Source organism: Pantherophis guttatus, chromosome 1 (genome assembly GCF_059756535.1).
Source record: "Pantherophis guttatus breed Tessera chromosome 1, ASM5975653v1, whole genome shotgun sequence".
Lineage (NCBI taxonomy): Eukaryota > Metazoa > Chordata > Lepidosauria > Squamata > Colubridae > Pantherophis > Pantherophis guttatus.
The window spans coordinates 117,445,486-117,465,257 of record NC_142063.1 but is presented as its reverse complement, the minus strand read 5'-3'; the positions used below and the strand labels follow the sequence as shown (position 1 = coordinate 117,465,257).

The 19,772-nt window shown below is 41.9% G+C and overlaps 2 protein-coding genes across 7 annotated transcripts in view; both read left to right on the top strand.

Annotated features, from left to right (window-relative positions):
* LOC117675306 (unconventional myosin-X-like) overlaps positions 1 to 13,864 on the top strand; it is a 44,287-nt gene extending 30,423 nt beyond the window's left edge. The window contains exons 3-8 of the mRNA XM_087881610.1: positions 1,691 to 1,849; positions 10,463 to 10,650; positions 10,784 to 10,918; positions 11,529 to 11,653; positions 12,036 to 12,049; positions 13,628 to 13,864. Coding sequence (XP_087737736.1) covers positions 1,691 to 1,849; positions 10,463 to 10,650; positions 10,784 to 10,918; positions 11,529 to 11,653; positions 12,036 to 12,049; positions 13,628 to 13,777 — 771 coding nt within the window. The 3' untranslated portion in view covers positions 13,778 to 13,864. The remainder of the gene's footprint in view (positions 1 to 1,690; positions 1,850 to 10,462; positions 10,651 to 10,783; positions 10,919 to 11,528; positions 11,654 to 12,035; positions 12,050 to 13,627) is intronic.
* LOC148116550 (unconventional myosin-X-like) overlaps positions 13,634 to 19,772 on the top strand; it is a 63,999-nt gene continuing 57,860 nt past the window's right edge. For 5 of the 6 annotated variants that reach the window (XR_015731088.1, XR_015731087.1, XM_034433812.3 and 2 more), the window contains exons 1-2: positions 13,634 to 13,712; positions 17,204 to 17,307. Coding sequence is in view for 4 of the 6 variants with exons in the window: in XM_034433812.3 (XP_034289703.2) it covers positions 17,290 to 17,307 (18 nt within the window). In the remaining 2 variants the exon portion in view is untranslated. The remainder of the gene's footprint in view (positions 13,713 to 17,203; positions 17,308 to 19,772) is intronic. The other variant, XM_034433811.3, reaches the window with a different exon arrangement.

Sequence of the window (19,772 nt, the reverse complement as noted above, 5' to 3'; positions counted from 1 at the left end):
TGCTTGTCTCCCTGTGTGTAAACCAGTGATAAGGAAGCCAATTTAAAAATCACTTTCCACATTTCAACTCTTTCCTCTATTTCCATCATACAGACAGGCTAGTGTTTTGTCTGGATCACATTTGCCATGACCAGTGGTGGGTTTCAAATTTTTTTACTGCTGGTTCTGTGGGCGTGGTTTGGTGGGCGTGGCATGGCTTGGTGGGTGTGGCAGGGGAAGGATACTGTAAAATCTCCATTTCTTCCCAATCAGCTGGGACTTGGGAAGCAGAGAATAGATGGGGGCGGGACCAGTCAGAATTTTTACTACCGGTTCTCCAAATTACTCAAAATTTCCGCTACCGGTTCTCCAGAACTGGTCAGAACCTGCTGAAACCCACCCCTGGCCATGACCCCTGATTGGTGAAGTCCCCCACTTCTTTACCATTTGTGAGCTGATTAAAAAAAAGAGAGAGAGAGAGAAACCCTATAATTTACCATTTTATCAGGAGCCGTGATAGCACAGTGGTTAAAGCGCAATATTGCAGGCTAACTCTGCCCACTGCCAGGAGTTCGATCCTGACCAGCTCAAGGTTGACTCAGCCTTCCATCCTTCCAAGGTTGGTAAAATGAGGACCCAGATTGTTGGGGATAATACGTTGACATTGTAAACCACTCAGAGAGTGCTGTAAAGTAGTATGGAACAGTATATAAGTGTAAAGGCTAAGAATTAGGGCTATTTTCCTGTCTTGAGGCCTAGAAAATAAAAGTGGCAGAAACTTATCAATTTCACCTTTAAAAAAAAACTTTTCATTGTTTCACTGGTGAATTTATTTTTTAAAAAAATGGCCAGAGGACAGTAACCAGTGATTGGAACAGAGAGGGTGATTCTACCAAGTGTATGCTAGCCAGTTCCAGTGAAAGTGAGGCACAGTAGGAGAACTAAATTAGCAGAAATTTAAAAAATACCTTTGATGTATAGGAGAAAATAATGGGCAGAGATTGCCTTTTTCAGTGGCTTAGGTGTGGGAGCAGACAATGTCATGTGTTGCTGCCCTTAAGAAATGGTCAGTGGCCTGTACTCACAGTGGGTCAACCAGATTAATTCTTGCTCGTTATTAAATTAGATCATTATAAAATGTTGCATATGAGGCTATCCTCGAAAAACTGCAACTGACACAAAATGGACTAGCAGGATTCTTTTGCAGAGTCTGCATCTGTGTTCAACGTCAAAGGCTCCATTTCCTATTCCATCACTTATAAAAGATAGGAATATGAGACAGGATTTTACCTGCAGCAGCATCTGGCTTAAGGAGTTAGTTCCAAAGAGGTTCTACATGCTCCATCCCTGATGATTTTAAGCGGTTAGTGCTGTAGGTTTTTTGTCTTTAAATAGTAGTGTACTGATGTCTGCATTCTTCATTCTTTCTGACTTCTAAATCTGAACATGATTCTTTTTTAATATTGCTCTAATGATTTTATTAATTTTAATTGCTTGGAAGTTCTTTTTAGGGCTACCATATGATCCTGAAAGGTTTACTCAAAAGACGTGGGAAATTCATGCTGCAAGCATGCATATGATTACTAGCTGGCTTGATGTCCAGCTCTAGTACAAGTCCTTTACTATCACATCTAGTTCAGCAGATGAGAGTCACCCAGGACATATGGTCATTTTGCAGTGTTGCATCTCTCAATCTTTCCCTTCCGCCTAGGTGTTCTGCTATGCACAAGGCTCTCTGCCAAAAGAAAAAATTATGCCAATGCATCAGTCAAGTGTAGACGGTGTGGAGGACATGTCCATGCTGGGAGACCTACATGAAGCTGCCATCTTGCTCAACCTGCACCAGCGCTACAAGCAGAACCACATCTATGTGAGTGAACAAATTATTTATTTTATTTGTTTATTATTTATTTATTAATTTTATTTCCATACCGCCCTTCTCCCGGAGGACTCAGGGCAGTGTACAGCCTGATTAAAAGCACAAAGACAGACAAAATTTAAAAATAATTAAAATTATTAAATAATTGGCTCAATTATAAAAACCCCAAATTTAAAATCCCATATTTAAAACCAATTAAAATCTTTACATTGATAGCCCGGCCTGGCAGAACAACAAGGTTTTGAGGGCACAGCGAAATACACGGAGATCGGAGATCTTACGCATTTCTGGGGGCAGTTCATTCCAAAGGGCAGGGGCTCCCACAGAGAAGGCCCTCCCCCTGGGTGTTGCCAGCCAACGTAATTTGGCCGATGGCACCCTGAGGAGACCCTTTCTGTGGGAGCGGACTGGCCGGTGGGAGGCTACTGGTGGCAGAAGACGGTCTTGAAGGTATCCAGGTCCAATGCCATGGAGCGCTTTAAAGGTGGTAACCCAACACCTTGAATCGCACCCGGAAGACCACTGGGAGCCAGTGCAGCTCGCGCAGGAGGGGTGTCACGCGGGCACAACAAGTTGCGCCCATAACCACCCGCGCGGCCGCATTCTGGACCAGTTGGAGCCTCTGGGTGCTTTTCAAGGAGAGCCCCATGTAGAGAGCATTACAGTAGTCCAGTCGGGAGGTGACAAGGGTGTGAGTGACTGTGCGCAAGGCGTTGCGATCCAGAAAGGGCTGCAACTGGTGAAATTAGACTGGTGCCCTGCTTAATCTTTCCAACAAAGTGCTAAACCACATCCTCAAAAGAGAAGTTACCTGCATGACTGTATCCTCATCCTATGAGAGGTAGACTTGACATCCAGGTATGCAGGAGCCATGCCTTCTCTGAAGTGTGCTTTGATGCTTTGCATGTCTTTGGGTCATGAGCATAGAAGCTTGGGTTAGAGACCTCTGAGAATATTTGGATAGCTTCTTAGTAAAACTAGGGCCATGCTAATCTATCATCAAATAGAATCAAATAGCAGAATGGATTGGTGGCATATACATTACATTTTTGAATACCCACCCAAGTTTTAAAAAATGCAGCCTGCATATGAGTTGATACACAAACATAAATGCTCATCTGCATGCCAGATTTCAGCCTTCTTTCTCAACTTTAGTTTTCTATTTGCAAAGACAAAGAAAGTGTTTTTACATAATATACCCCTTTCTTGTATTCCAAGGGATAGTTAGTATCCATAGTGCAATCCAAAGTTTCTGCCATCTGATTTCTTCTTTTGGCATTAAACATCCAATTTCTACCTGCTTCTGTAAATATGGATAGGAGATGAGGAGGAGCAGGTAATTCTGTATCAAGCAAGATGACTGCAAGATAATTTGGGAGCGCAAGGAAGGGGATGAGGCACATTCCCTTATCTTCTTACCTGTGCACAAGCATCCTTAAATTCTGGTATTGAAATGTGGATCTTAAGTCTGTTGCATCGCAACGGTTACTAAGGCAACAAGGACTGAAGGCATTTTATATTCCAGTAAATGATCAATTAAATGACCTGTTTTCTGGGAAGCGTCTTCTTTTGGAGTGAGGAAGGGACTTGCAAATAATGCATTATGCTGTTTAGTGATAACCTATTTGTTTTTTTACCATCTGCTGCACCCGGCTTACAATTGCACTCATCTCTCACCAAAAGTTCTTTACAGTCCAGAGCTCATAATCTACCAGCTTTCATTTTGTCTGCTGCTCTTTTACATCAGATTGTTTTTCCTTCTCCTCCCCTCCCCTTCCCTCTCCTCTCCTTTTGTCAGAAAGGGAATGAGAATAACAACATTTAAATCATGCTCTTTCCCGATTCAGAACCTCCACATGCATTGTCTAAGGGCCAGATAGAATTACAGAGGTGAATCTGCATCCACTTTTTGTGTATTGCATTTTGTGTGTGTGTGTAATATCTGATGCCAGCTGCTCTCTACATAATGAGGTGACATCACTACACTGCTCATTTCCTTGGCCCTGCGGGGCAGTGCTATGAATGGGGAGGGGGGGTAGGAGCAGGGCACTGTACGAGCTATTGCTTGTGTTAGTAGGAAGAAAGACGGCAGCAGTTCCAGGTGTCTTAAAAAATAACATTTGACAATACTTGGGTTCAGCCAGAAGGAATGTTTATGCAAAAGATTTTTTGCTTTAAAAGAACCAGAGGAAATGTTGGTGGGGGGGGGTGTTCTTGGATTTTATGTTTTGTTTATTGGGAAAGACAGATCAAAATCGTCTCTTTAGAGGAAAGAGATTGTAGAAAATTTAACAGACTTTTTTTAATTAAAAAAAATAGTTTTTATTAGCTATTAGTCATTTCATTAAGGAAAAAAATTTCAAGATGTATGAAAACCCTTGTAACTGTACACTCCTTGAATATATTGGGCTTGTGTTTCCTAAAGTGGAACAGCTTATTACTTCAAAAAAACCACTACTGTAGTGGAAAATCATTGGTGATCAGCCAGTCTTGCTTAAATCCCAGGCGTTTAGTTATCTTGGGGGTCAGAAATGACTAGAATAATAATGGATGGCACTTGTGGATGGCATTAAAAAGAAGAAGGTGTTTTTCTAGGTGTTAGATAAAATTAGCAAAATGATAAAAGTTGCAGCGCTGATTTAAAAAAACCAAAACAAACCAAAGATCTTGAGGGTTGAATCTTCTCATGTTTATTGATCTCAGAAGTATTCAATTTTTGTACACTGCTGAACAGGTTTGGAATTAGAGAAGTCTATTATGGTCACTTTCACTAAGTTTTTGCAATAGTTGGCATGCCTTATAAAAAAAAAAATTGCCCAGTACTGCCTGCCATTCCCTCTGTCTGTCTTTTTTGTTGAGGAAGAGAGATGTCCTTTTTCTTTTAATGAAGTTGGGCACACTTCCAAACAAAGCAGAGTCTTAGCTTTTGTCATCATCTTACTTTACACAATGCGTTTGAGCCTTCCTAGACCTCTATAAGCTTTCTTGAAAAACAAAAATATGGGTAGTTGGCAGCCCACTACTTTGTTTTACTGACTGTTGAAAAAAAATACAAGGATAATTCAGAATAGAAGAGAGCATCTGGTAGCCCTGGACTGAGGGATAGGGAACAACTGCATCAGTTACGTAAGGTACATTGGAGTTTAATCACACTCATATTTGCCACAGCAAATATACATTTTGAAGGCATCCTTAACATGTTCTCAACATTCCAAATAAACAACTGCACTATTAGGGTGTTTTATCCCTTAAATAGTATCATATAAGTCAAGAAAATAAAGTAATGGGGTATTAGAACTCACTCCCTGATTCTTAAAACATTTATAGGCATGAGGCTTTCATTCCTTGCTGGGACTATAGAGGTAAAGAGTAAAGGTTTCCCCTGCTCAATTGTGCCCAACTCCAGGGGTGGTGCTCATTTCCATTTCCTAGCCAAGGAAGCCAGCGTTGTCCGAAGATGCTTCTGTGGTAATGTGGCCAGCAGGACTATATGCTAAGACACACAGAACGCTGTTACTTTCTCACCAATGTGGTATTTATTTATCTACTTGCATTTGCATGCTTTCAAACTAATAGGTGGGCAGGAGCTAGGCAGTGGTGGGTTTCAAAAATTTTTACTACCTGTTCTGTGGGTGTGGCTTGCTGGGTGTGGCAGGGGAAGGTTACTGCAAAATCCCCATTTCCTCCCGATCAGCTGGGACTTGGGAGGCAGAGAATAGGTGGGGGTGGGGCCAGTCAGAATTTTTACTACCGGTTCTCCAAACTACTCAAACTTTCCGCTACCGGTTCTCCAGAACTGGTCAGAACCTGCTGAAACCCACCTCTGGAGCTGGGGCAAGAACAGGAGTTTACCGTGTCACGCAGTGCATGGGTCTCAAACTGTCAACCTTCTCGTCGACAAAACCAGTGTCTTAACTGCTAGGCCACCACACCCCTGAGACTATGGAGACAGACAGACAGACAGACACACACACACACACACACACAATTTTCCACTTAACATTTTCTCTGTAATGCCCCATTTTCAGTTTCAATGGTTTCTGCTTCTGAGGAAATGAGGATGAAATCCTAAAAATAGAAGATGTGTCCTGTTTCACCTTTCATGAAACATTCAATAAAGAGCAGTAGACCAGTCCTTAAGAGGATCTCAGTTTGAAAAGTAATTCAAATTCTTGGCTTCTAAAAGGTTTATTCTGCAGATTTGTACGAACTATATTTCTATCTATTAAAGAAGATACTTTGGTCTTCATCCTGAATTTGGGTAATGAGTTCATATTGTATTCTGATCTTCAGATACTTTAGATTTATCTATCGCCTCAGATTGTGCAGACTCTAATAGCTTCCTTCAACAACGTATTTTTAGAAACCTTTAATGTATCCTCTTATGCTCCTTTTTTTTAATGAGCTGACAAGGCTTCATCCTTTAACATTTTACTCAAGATATTGTTTCCACTTACACCATTGATTTTTTCCCTGTCAATAATGGAATAGTTAATAATAGTTTTTGATGTATTTTTAAAAAAATACTTCCTGGTCAAAACCTCATCACTGAATCCACGCTGGTTCTACAGATCAAGCTACATATTATGCAGAAGATGGTCACTGCTCAATTCTCCTCAGAATCTCAATGTATTTTCCCATATGGGGCATAGCTGAACAGAAGTAGTAATTTCCATATTAAAAATTGCCTGAGAGAAATAATGAAACATGCTCATTATCATGCCCCCCCCCATAGTACCATTACAAGAAAATGAAGGCCAGCGGAGCATGTAAAATTTGTCATAGTAGTTTTGCATCTCTGGGAGAGCTTAATTGAGGATTCTGATCTTGTTCAAAACACTGTTTACTTGCCTCTGCAAAAAAAACTGAGAAGTGTATTTGTAGCACGGGGAGTGCCCTGCTACAGATTTTATGCACAAGCAGACTTTTTCTTAAAAGTGTTAATTGAGTAAGAGAGACTGCTATTCTGATTTATTGTGCGTATCATATTTTTTTTTTTTTTAATTTGATTTATATGCCGCCCTTCTCCGGAGACTCAGGGCGGCTTACAGTGCATTCAGCAATAGCCTTCATACTTTTGTATATTTATACAAAGTCAGCTTATTGCCCCCACAAACTGGGTCCTCATTTAACCTGCCTTAGAAAGGATGGAAGGCTGAGTCAACCTTGAGCCTTGGAGAGATTCGAACCAGCAGTAAATTGCAGGCAGCTGTGTTAATAACAGGGTGCTTTAAACCACTGTAGTACCAAGGCTCTTTCTTCATTCTTCATTCATATTCTTCATTCTGGAATCCCAGAGCACTTTAGAAGAACGCTTTTAACTCTTTCAGATTTAAGTTAGCATAACTTAAAGACAAATATCATGGATCACAAGTATGGAGTCCAAAGATAGTTTAGTTTAAAAGGGAAAGTTGCCACCCATGACTTTGCTGTAGGGTGAATGAATGAGGCTGATTATGGATTGTGTTCCTTTCATGTGCTGTTCTGCTCCCTATTGATTTCTTTAATTTAAAATTACATTTCAGTGGAAAGAGTGTGCTGAATAACATGAGAATATCTTTTCAAGTGGTGAAGAGTGGTGCCATGCTAGTTGGGGGATGATGAAAGTTGCAGTCACATGTATTTTGAGTGTAGTAAATTAAGAAGGGTTGTATGGAGAAACATTAAAATAAACTTGTAATAACTGCCAGCAGGTGCTTTTCCTTCTGCTTTGTTGCAGTTACGTTTTTTATACAAAAAAAACAAAAAAAACAAGAGATCGTTCTTTTGATTACTTGATATTCTGTAGGTCTGAAGAAGGCTTCCTATTTATTGTTTAATGGCTTCTCTTTTTTTCTTAATAATCCAAATCTTTATTCAATCTTCTTTTTGATTGGGGTGCCTGACTTCTGGATACTTCACTATTCTTTATGCAACATGAAAGAGGCAACCTAGGGTCTCTATAATTACCCACAGTTCTGCCAACTATATTAAGAAAGGTGGTAACAGAACATGGGGATTTTCATAACCTAAGCTGGGTAGGACCTCTAGTTCAATGGATTAGAAAAGCATAAAACTGTGGAAAGTTGATATAGTAGCATGGGTGCTAGTTTCTATTTATTTATTTATTTATTTTTCAAATTTATATACCGCCCTTCTCCCGAAGGACTCAGGGCGGTGTACAGCCAAAGTAAAAACATAAATACAAACATTAAAACCAATTTAAAAAGATATATATATATGTTTGGCCCCAAAATTAAAAGAACAATAACAAAGCTATTTAAAACATTTTTTAAAAAGTGTTAAGCCAGCCCAGCTTGCTGAAAAATGCCATCGGCCATTATTTGGCCGATGGTACCCTGAGGAGGACCTCTCTGTGGGAGTGCACAGGTCGGTGGGAGGCCATTGGTGGCAGCAGGCGGTCTCGAAGATATCCAGGTCCTGTACCATGGAGCACTTTAAAGGTGATAACCAACACCTTGAAGCGCACCCGGAAAACCACTGGGAGCCAGTGCAGCTCACGCAGGAGAGGTGTTATGTGGGAGCGCCATGCAGCTCCCGTAACTACCCGCGCGGCCGCATTCTGGACCAGCTGGAGTCTCCGGGTGCTCTTCAAGGGGAGCCCCATGTAGAGAGCATTGCCGTAGTCCAGGCAAGAGGTGACAAGGGCATGAGTGACTGTGCACAAGGAATCCGATCTAGGAAGGGCCGCAACTGGCAGATCAGGCGAACCTGATAAAAGGTCCCCCTAGCTACAGCCATCAGATGTTCCTCCGAGGACAGCTGTGTATCCAGGAGGACGCCCAAGTTGCGAGCCCTCTCCGTGGGGGCCAAGGACTCGCCCCCAATAGTCAGTAATGGAGTCAACTGACTATATCGGGATGCCGGAAACCACAGCCACTCAGTCTTGGATGGGTTGAGCCTGAGCCTGTTCCTCCCCATCCAAATCTGCATGGCCTCCAGGCACCGGGACATCGCTTCAAGGGCATCATTGGGGTGGTCCGGGGTGGAGATGTACAGCTGGGTGTCATCAGTGTACTGGTGGTACTTCACCCCGAAGCCATGGATGATCTCACCCAGCGGCTTCACATAGATGTTGAACAAAAGGGGCAAGAGAACCGACCCCTAAGGCACCCCACATATGAGGTCGACCTCTGCCCCTCTGCCAACACAAACTGCGACTGGTCCGAGAGAAAGGAGGAGAACCACCGTAACACGGTGCCCCCCATCCCCAACTCTTCCAACCGGCGCAGCATGATACCATGGTCGATGGTATCAAAAGCCGCTGGGAGGTCTAACAGGACCAGAACAGAGGAGCAACCCCTGTCCCGAGCCCTCCAGAGATCATCTACCAATGCGACCAATGCCGTTTCCGTGCTGTACCCGGGCCTGAAGCCCGACTGGAATGGATCTAGATAAGACGTTTCCTCCAGATATTGTGGAAACTGTCGTGCGACCATACTCTCAACAACCTTCGCCACAAAGCGACGGTAGTTGGCTAATACTGCCGGGTCCAGGGAAGGCTTCTTGAGGAGAGGCCTCACCACTGCCTCTTTCAAGGCTGTGGGGAGGTAACCCTCACTCAATGAAGCATTGATAATTCCCTGGAGCCAGCCTCGTGTAACCTCCTGGGAAGCCAGTACTAACCAGGAGGGACACGGGTCCAGCAAACATATGGCTGCACTAAGTCTCCCCAAAGTCCTGTCCACGTCATCAGGGGTCACAGAGTCAAACTCTTCCCAGATAACAGTTTCAAGACTATTCCTTGCCACCCTATTGGTTCCTGAAGAATTAATTGGAGGTCACATAATACATTATAATACATTTGGGTGAGTTGATTGCTGGGTGGCAAGGCCTGTACACACCTATTCATGTATGTGTATACAGAAACACACAATTTGCCCAGATTGTTCTTGTCTATATGCAAGTGGAATGGAAAATGCAAGTGAGGTCTCCCATTCAGGATTTTCTTGCAGTAGTTTACTTTATTGTCATTGCACATGGTACAATGAAATTAAATGCTGCCTTCAGTGTACATTATAACTATAAAAATAAAAACACAAACACACATCCTTTACATTCTATATAACTGAAATTGAAAACCCGATATTGCACTATACCGTAGAATTCAATATGGTTATTGCCCTGGGATAGAAGCTGTTTTTCAGCCTATTTGTCCTTGTTTTTATTATCCTGTACCGTCTTCCAGGTGGTAATAGTTCAAAAAAAGGGTGCCCAGGATGAGATGGATCTTTAAGAATGTTTGAACTTTCTTAAGGCAGCAGGAGCTATAAAGCTCTTCCAAAGAGGGGAGAGGGCAATCAATGATCCTCATGGCAATGATGTTGACCCTGGTAGTGCTGTCCTATCTACCATTGTGCAATTGGCAAACCATACACAGGTGCAGTAAGTTAAAATACTCTCTATGGTGCAGCGGTAGAAGGCCACCAGCAAACAAAGGCAGGAACTTTAATGTTTTCCTTTCCTTCCAATGCTTCTATGTTCTTTGGAACTAGCATTCAGCTACCTTGTTAATTTCACAAACCACACTTCCTTCCAAATTATCAGTTTTTAAGAAAACATAAAAAACCTGAAATGGTTTGCCTTCCTTCCCTTCTCTTGCAGACAAGCATCGGTTCTATCTTGGTTTCTGTGAATCCCTACAAACCCATTGCTGGGCTGTACGATGCATCCGCCATTGATTTGTACCGACAGCATTGCCTGGGGGAGCTGCCCCCTCACATTTTTGCCACAGCCAGTGAGTGCTACAGCTGCCTCTGGAGGCGTCATGACAGCCAATGCATTCTGATCAGGTGAGAGAAGTAATGAGGCCACCAGCTTCCCACTTTGTCCCACTTCTGGTACTGAAAGATGGGTGGAAACTTCAGAATCATTCTTGCCATTTTGAATTCCTTGATTTGCCCTTCTTGGGCTGTCTATTAACAGTGGAGAAAGTGGAGCAGGAAAGACAGAGAGTACCAAGTTGCTGCTAAAGTTTCTGTCAGCCATGAGCCAGTTCTCCTTGGGTAGCTCTGCTTTGGAGAAGACCACCCATGTGGAGGAAGCTATCCTCGAGAGCAGGTAAAAGGAGTTCCTGTTTGTGGGCAGGAAATGGGGAGGTTGTTTCTCAAGAGATGAGAATGATGACATTTGACATCCTCAATGTCAGGGGCATACATTCCTAGGTTGCAGCCTTTTGTAGTGCTCTGTTTCACAGGAGCTCTGAGAAAAGGCAGATTTCTTATGCCCTGCAATATTGTTGCAGCTGGTATAGAGAATGTTTTGGGGAAATTGTGCAAGCCTCATTGAATTCCCCCCAGGGACTTGAAAAAAACCAAACCAGCTATCTTAAAACAAGAACTTTTCTGCACTAAGAGAGGATGTACAATATGTAAAATTTACAATATTTGCACATTCTTTCTGCTTCTGGTAGTTATAGGACCACTAAGGATCATGGCACACAAATGTTATGCATTTTTGAGGTTATTCTTTACAGTTTTCAAGGCTACAAACTTTCTTTTAGCAAAAGCTTTGTCAACATCTAAACGGTCTCTATATCATACTTGTATTGATATATCAATATATATCAATATATAATCTATATCAGACTTGTATTGTTGAAAAATGTGTTCTGTGTAAACCTATCTAATGTTCCTGCCAAACAAATCTAATTTTCTTTTTTTCACTAAAGCCCAGTCCTGGAAGCTTTTGGAAATGCCAAGACAGTCTATAACAACAATTCTAGCCGCTTTGGCAAATTCATCCAGCTACATTTTTCTCAGCATGGGCATATCCAGGGAGGGAGGGTCACAGACTGTATCCTTTATTTGAATGGCAGCTCTTCAGATATTGCTCACCTCTCGATTACGAAAGAATGGAACCAATAAACCATCCGTACAGTTAATTTATAGATGGCAATGATGAAGCAGCCTTCTGAAAATTCCATAAATGAGGTGGAGAAATTACACTATAAATACTTTTTATGAAATTCTCCCAGCTCTCCATCAATTGCATTTTTCTCTTTCAAAGTTCAGGAAAAAATTGTAACTCTTTAATTCTTTAGATTTAGGAAACAAAACATCGCTTATAATTTAGTTACAACAATATTTGAATTCATTTCCAAGTTTTTATGCCAGCTATCGGAGAATATGTTTATAAGAGAGTCGTAATGACATTTATTTCTTAACTTGTTGCTCAGATTTATTGGAAAAGGTGAGTGAAGTTTGTTCTCATTTGTTTTGTTTTGTTTTCCCAACACTCCTTTTGAGAAGAGTGCTGTAAAAGCAATCGGGGAATGATATTGAACATAGCGCCATTGAGTATTCTTAGCAAAACTAGGCTATGTCCCTAGCAATTGCCAAATGTTTTATTTAGATTTATTTCTAATTAGTTCTTTATCATCTCAGAAATGAGCTTCCCATGCTTCTCTTTTCCAGGATAGTATATTTAATTTCTCTGTTGTATTAATGTTGCTCAGTGTGAACAGCTACACCGTGTATTGATTCAGACATTCATCATTTCCAGTTGCATTTTATTTTAGAACTGAAAAAGTCAAAGAAAAGTTTTCTGGAAACAAAAATATGAGAGTCTAAAATACTTCTTTTTAAAAAATTATTATTATTTTATTAGTTTTAAAAAGTAAAACAATGGACATTGCTCAATGTCTCTGGATTCTAACATTTATGTCAAAATCAAGTTAATAAGTAATCTATTCCTTGCTCTATATACAAATTTACACATCTCCTACATCATTATATATCAAGTATACAGTATTTTACTTCCTAACCAACTATGCATGCATTTAATAAACCAATATTACATTCACAAGTTCAATATACATTGATATATTAATATACATTGATATATACATTTCCAGACATTCGTTATCCCTTGTTTTTGGCATTCTTCCTCTTATCTAACCAATTATAAATTATAGTATGTTGATTCACTTTTGTCTTTGAGTTCTAAAGTAAGTCTGTCCATCTCCGCACAACTGTAAATTTTGTGTATTACTTCTTCTTCTGAGGGTATTTCTTTACACTTCCATTTTTGAGCAAATGCTAGTCTTGCCGCGGTAAGTATATGCAATATTAAATAGGTTACATTTTTGTCATATTTGCCATCTGTCATGCCCAGGAGAGTCTAAAATACTTCTACTTGCAATCAGGGAGGCAGATTAGATCAGACTAATCTAATACTGACGACTAGATCAGTATTTCTCAACGTCAACAACTTTAAGATATGTGACTAGCTCCCAGAATTCTCCAGTGAGCATATTGTCTGGGGAATTCTAGGAGTTGAAGCCATACATATTAAAGTTGCCAAGGTTGAAAAATGCTGATCTAGATGAAACAAGCAAAGAGGCAGCATGAACACATTCAGTAAAACAAACAAACCAGCTTTACAACCACTGTTATGTAGATGCAACCATAGGAAACTTTTGATGAAAGGTCGTGCAAGTTTTCATTTTTTTACAAATGAAGCAAACATTCGCATACTTTTAATGAAGCACATAGTTCGATACACAACAGGGAAGGAGTGGGTATTAAGAGTAATAGCCCATGATTGTCATATGAAATTTACTCCTTCCTGCATGCATATCTGCCTATTTAAATGAAAAAAATGTGGACACCATTCAGGATTTTTATATATTGGTGATAAAGTGAAAAAGGTGTGAAGCCAAGGTGCTTCATTTTCCTTAAAGCACCCAAACATGGTGCATATAAATATTGGGAGTGTTACTCATGTGTGTTGAGTTTATGCTAACCGCTTTCTGTTTTCCTTTTACAGAACAGGGTGGTTCACCAGAACCCAGGAGAACGTAATTATCATATCTTCTATGCATTATTAGCTGGTGTCAGCAGGGAACAAAGAGGTAATAGTATTTCCCAAAGGTCCTCATTGCTGTGCAGTGGATGCAATTTAAAGTGGCAGTGCTAACCTATAAAGCCGTATATGACTTGGTGCAAATGATCTACAGGTCCGCATTCTCCCACTGGAACCAGTCGAATTCTATTTGGAAGAAACCATTGGAGAATGTGGGGGTGGCAAGGTTCAGTGCTGCTGCTTTTGAATGACAGTACTGGTCTTTTAGAACAGCCTCTCAGGGGCTACCCAGTTGGTACCCACCCTAATTGTCTTCTGGAAGTATTTCAAAACTGAGAGGTGTTATAGGGCTTTGGGGCCATTATTCCTATTGGTAACCAGTGTAGGGCTTACAGCGCTGGTGTAATCTCTTCCTATTGGCAAATGCCAGCTACCACATGAGCCACTGTACCATGAACCAACTGCAGCTTCCAAGCAGTCTTTGTGTCGCACACGTTGCAGTAGTCTTAATGGCTGCTGACAAGAGTGTGAATAAATCAGTAAGGTCCTCTCATCCCAAGTAGAACAACAATAGGTGCACCATGACCTATACCTGCTATTCCAGCAGGAGCTGTAAATTTCAGAAGGACACCCCTTCCCTCCCCCCCCCACAAGTTATAGGCTTGTTTCCTTAAATATAGCCTAATGAAATACCACTGGAGACAGAGAATCTTGAAAAACAGTAACTCTATCTTGCTAGAGGATAAGAGAGGAAAGAAGTCCAACCCCTGTGGCACCCTACAAGAGACTATCCACCAGGCCAATTTCTCCTTCCCCTACTGTGAGTGACTGGAATCAGCCACTGAGGAAAAAGCAGAACCAGTCCAATCCTCAACTCCCATAGGCAATCTAGAAGAAAACTCTGGTCAATTGTATCAAAGGGTCTCTGAGAGGTTCAGAAGACTTTGGTGCACTATCCTCATCCAGGTCCTGACAAAAGTAATCTGCTAATATAATCAATATTGTCTCCATTCCATGTCCCAAACTTGAAGCCTCACTCAAAAGCACCCATGTAATCTATTTCCTCTGGAGTGCGCCACAGTTGACTCCTTGTCGCCATCTCATCAACCTTCCCCTAAAAGGGAAATATGGGGGCCAAGTAATGGTCTAACAGCTCTGGATCCAGAGAGGAACTCACCACAGCCAGGAGGGGCTGCGCCATAGCCTCCTTCAAGGGCAGCAGCATCATTCCCTCCTACAGTGAGGCATTAACAATTTCCTGGATTCAGAAAGTTACCTCTTCCCCATTTGTACAAAGGAGCAAGGAGAGGCATAGATCTAGTCCACTAGTGACAGAGAACGTTCTAGAGAGCATCCCATCCACTTTATCCAAGATCAAAGGAATTCCACGTCTCTAAGCAAGATGATGATCCCGTCACCACTCTGGGCTGTGTCTATATAATTCATTCTTCTTGCAGGTGAAATGAAAGCGAGGGAGCCTCAAACTTGTCAATCCAGCTTCTGTTTTAGGTTTTGCACGATACCTGAGGGGCTAAGAGGGCTGGTGATAGTATTGCATCTGATCATAATTCCCATTTTAGCTCTCTTCTACACAGGGATGCAGTCCCAAGTGCCAGTAGTGAGATGGGATTACTCCTCCACTGATTGCATTACAGTATACCAAAATTGAGCAGTGACCAAAGTTCTCAAAATATCCCCATGTCAGTCATATTCTGTCCATTGACTAGGACGTGCTATTTCAAGCAGCTGTTACTAGAGGGAATATGTTCAGGTATGCAAATCAAGGGACCAGACAAGATACTGTTACTAGCCAGCAAGCGGTCACAGATTGGCTGAACGTTTTCTGCATTCTGCTATTGGCTAGGAAAGGCAGAACTAATTGGCTGCCAGTTCTCTGTGAATCCTATAGACTCACCAATGTATAATCAGGTCTGATTATAGCATCTTGATGTCAGGAAATATAGCAACTAAGATCATTCCTTATTGGGTTTTTAAGCAGAATTAGAAAAGTAGAGAAAATGAAACCGTTAATTTATGTACCCTGGTCTTCTCGTCACTTGCAAGTTCATTCCTTCTTGCTTTGAATTCCCATAACCTGAATGTCTTGAAGGATGATTTCCCCCCCACCCCGAATTCCTTTCTTTTCCTGAAAAAGATGGAATGGATCTGTCAGCTACAGTAATCTGCTATATCTTCTCAGTTACCCTTTTCTCCTATTGCAAAGGTGTCAAACGCGGGCCTGATGCATCACGTCATGTAAACTGGCCCACGTCCAGTTTAGCGAAGGGGGGAAAAGTCATGATATGTCATGTGACGACAACGTAATGGCGCAAGTTTGACACCCCTGTCCTATTGCTTTGCTCCATCTTCGTAAATATGTTCAGATAAATGTATCAGAAAGCCTATTTCTATCTTAATATGCTATATTAACCATAGCTGTAGATTTACAGGAAAAATAACAGTGTTGCTTCGGAAGGAGGAAAATGTTACTAGAATTATTTGTGGACTTACATTAAAATTCATGTAATGGATGAGATTTGCCTATTTAGGCTGATCTCAAAGTTCATGACCAAATCTTACGTCCCTGAATTATTTGTGGATATGCCTCAAACACATGTCAAATGTAGAGTACTGTGGAAATCAGACTGAAAATAGTGTTGTAATAAATATTGATGGGAAAAAAAGCATCTGATTATTCCTCTGGTCAGTCTCTGACAGAGATGCTACTGACAGAACAATGAGGAAGATGTCTGTATTGCCAGCTGTATTTTTCTAGCATGCCAGTAAGTAGGTGCCTGGAGAATATTGTAGCCTATGAGATAGAGGTTCAGGCAGTATTCTCACCCTGAAGGCAAAGCAGCCATTTTTAAATGAAAGCAGCTTCACCGAATCGCATGTTGAGTTGAGCAACTGCAGCAAGAATAGGCGAATAAATCCTTTATCTACTATAAATATTTTTCACTCAAAATTCATCCCCTTTCCAGTTGAATTTACCGGCCAATGTACATTCAAACTGAAGATGCTGTCCTCCAAGGCTGCTGTTCATTAAAAGAAACCAAAGAAAACTATTTGTCTCACTTTCCTGCATTTATATGTAACAATTCTGCTTTTCCCATAAGCAGAATCCTATCAACTCTTTCTTTAGCTCAGAGGAACACTTTAACCGATGGACTGATTTTATGCCATCTTTTAGCGACCGTATAAGTGGATTATCCCCAGGAGTGGAACACCTGACCACTCTCTACTATCTACATTAGTTTTATTTCCCAGCAGGCAAGATATTTATTTCGGCAGTGCTGGCCATGCAGGGCTAACCAGTCTACTGTTTTCCATGCTTTGTTTCATCCTGCAGGGTTAAACTGGGAATGTTTATATGTGCCACTTTTGGGATCCGAACATGAAAAAACCAGGCTGTGGCCTTTGGCTCATGTTCGCTGGTCTCCTTTCTCTATATTCATTGCATTTGCTTCTTTTCTCTGTCCTTCTGTTCTGGTCCTTAACTGTTTTATTTCTCCTTCTGGGAGTTGCTTTTTTTTATAGAAGGACTCCACTTGCTAGAACCCAAGAACTATCGTTACCTTAACCAGTCTGGTTGTATAATCAACGAGGACCTGGATGACCGAGAGATGTTCAGCAAAGTTATGGTGAGTTTCTTCCTTGACTCTGGGCAAAATTTGATGGATGGATTTCTCTGCTCACACCCCCACCCCGGGCTTTATTAAAAGAAAAATATGCCAGTTGCTTCTTTGCATGAAGGCAGATTGGGGGGAGCAAAATGCCCACAGGCCAAGTGGGGTTTTGCACTCTTGAATGTGGTGCCTGATAATGACGTGCATTGTTTAATGACAATTAGAGTCTATTTAGACTGAAGTAATGTAATTTGAAGACAAGTCTCATCTTCCCACCAGTATTTTGTCTTTCTGTTTCTTGAATGCCTGCTTTATCATGCCTGTTCCTTTTACTTGGAGGAAATATCTGAGGGAATCATTTAGTCTACAAAAATCTGGATACTATTTTTCAAGGTGGAGAAAGTAAGAGATAAAATAATCGGGCATTTATTATTTATAGAATGCTTTAAAAGCAAAGTCCTGCATAGAAGCTACATAACGAAAGTAGGCAATGGAGTAGGGACAAGAAACAGATATACAAAGGGAGGGATTAGGAGGGAATTATCCTAATCAAATGCCCCAGAAAATAAGTAGATCTTATTACAATTCCTTTGCAGATCTAAAAACCATTAAGTCTGAATCCTCCACTTAATAAGATGCAGTTATGATCAGTTTCTATTGTAATTATTATTCCTGTATGTGATTCAGTAAATCTGTAGAAGCTCAAATATTCATTATCTCTAGAAAAAAAAATCAGGAACACTGGAATCCCAAAATGTGAAGCCATACCATTGCTAGCATGGTGCTTTTTTTAAAAAAAAGAAAATATTAGCTGAATAAATTGAGATCAGATTGTGATATTTATGTAGCAGCATGACAAATATTGATTGACTATTTGCTGCCTGTGTAACTCAAAAATGTTGAGAATAAGTTTCTGCTTAAGAAAAATGGGGGAATAACAGAATAAAGTTTTGACGGATATTTTTCCTCCTTTTTCCTTTATTCTATGGATAATTTCAAATGTATTATTCTGGCAGTTTGTTGGCAAGAATTAAAGAATTATTCAAGGAAGCAAGTTGTACATTGACTCTATTACTGCATCAGTTACTATTTGGCCATAATACTTGGAAATCAATGGGTACCGCTATGTACCATGAGCTGCTAATTCCAGGATCATATTACTGTATAACTTATCTTTGTTCTTTATTTATTTATTTATTTATTTATTTATTAAATTTCTATACCGCCCTTCTCCAATAGGACTCAGGGCGGTGCACAGCCAAGATAAAAACAAAGCATACAAAATTTAAGAACAGTATTAAAATAATTAAATATTTTGGCCGAAATTAAGATAACCCAATTTAAAATCAATTTAAAATTTAACTCAGGCCAGCCCAGCTTGTTGAAATAAATAGGTTTTCAGGGCCCGACGAAAAATCCGGAGGTCTGTTATTATACGTAACTCTGGGGGAAGGTTGTTCCAGAGGGTGGGCGCCGTCACAGAGAAGGCTCTCCCCCTGGGGGTCGCCAGCCGACATTGTCTGGCGGACGGCACCCTGAGGAGGCCCACTCTGTGCGAGCGTACTGGCCGGTGGGAGGCTATTGGTGGCAGAAGGTGGTCTCGTAAATACCCCGGCCCTAAGCCATGGAGCGCTTTAAAGGTGGTCACCAACACCTTGAAGCGCACCCGGAAGACCACTGGGAGCCAGTGCAGCTCGCGCAGGAGAGGTGTCACATGGGAGCGCCTCGTCGCCCCCATAATCCCCCGCGCGGCCGCGTTCTGGACCAGCTGGAGCCTCCGGGTGCACCCCAGGGGGAGCTCCATGTAGAGAGCGTTGCAGTAGTCCAGGCGGGAAATGACTAGTGCCTGAGTGACTGTGCGTAGAGAGTCCCGATCTAGAAAGGGGCGCAGCTGGCGTATCAGGCGAACCTGATAAAAAGCCCCCCTGGCCACGGCCGTCAAATGATCTTCTAAAGACAGCCGTGCGTCCAGGAGGACGCCCAAGTTGCGAGCCCTCTCCGTGGGGGCGAGTGATTCGCCCCCAATAGCCAGCGATGGCGTCAGCTGGCTATATCGGGACGCTGGAAGCCACAGCCACTCGGTCTTGGAGGGGTTGAGTCGGAGCCTGTTTCTCCCCATCCAGGCCCGCACGGCCTCCAGACACTGGGACATCACTTCAAGGGCATCGTTGGGGTGGCCTGGGGTGGAGATGTACAGCTGGGTGTCATCAGCGTACTGATGGAACTCCACCCCAAAGCCACGGATGATCTCACCCAGCGGCTTTACATAAATGTTGAACAGAAGGGGCGAGAGGACCGACCCTTGTGGCACCCCACAAGCAAGGTGCCTCGGGGTCGACCGCTGCCCCCCCGTCAACACAAATTGCGACCGGTCAGAGAGGTAGGAGGAGAACCACCGCAGAACGGTGCCCCCCACCCCCAACCCCGCCAACCGGTGCAACATGATACCATGGTCGATGGTATCAAAAGCCGCTGAGAGG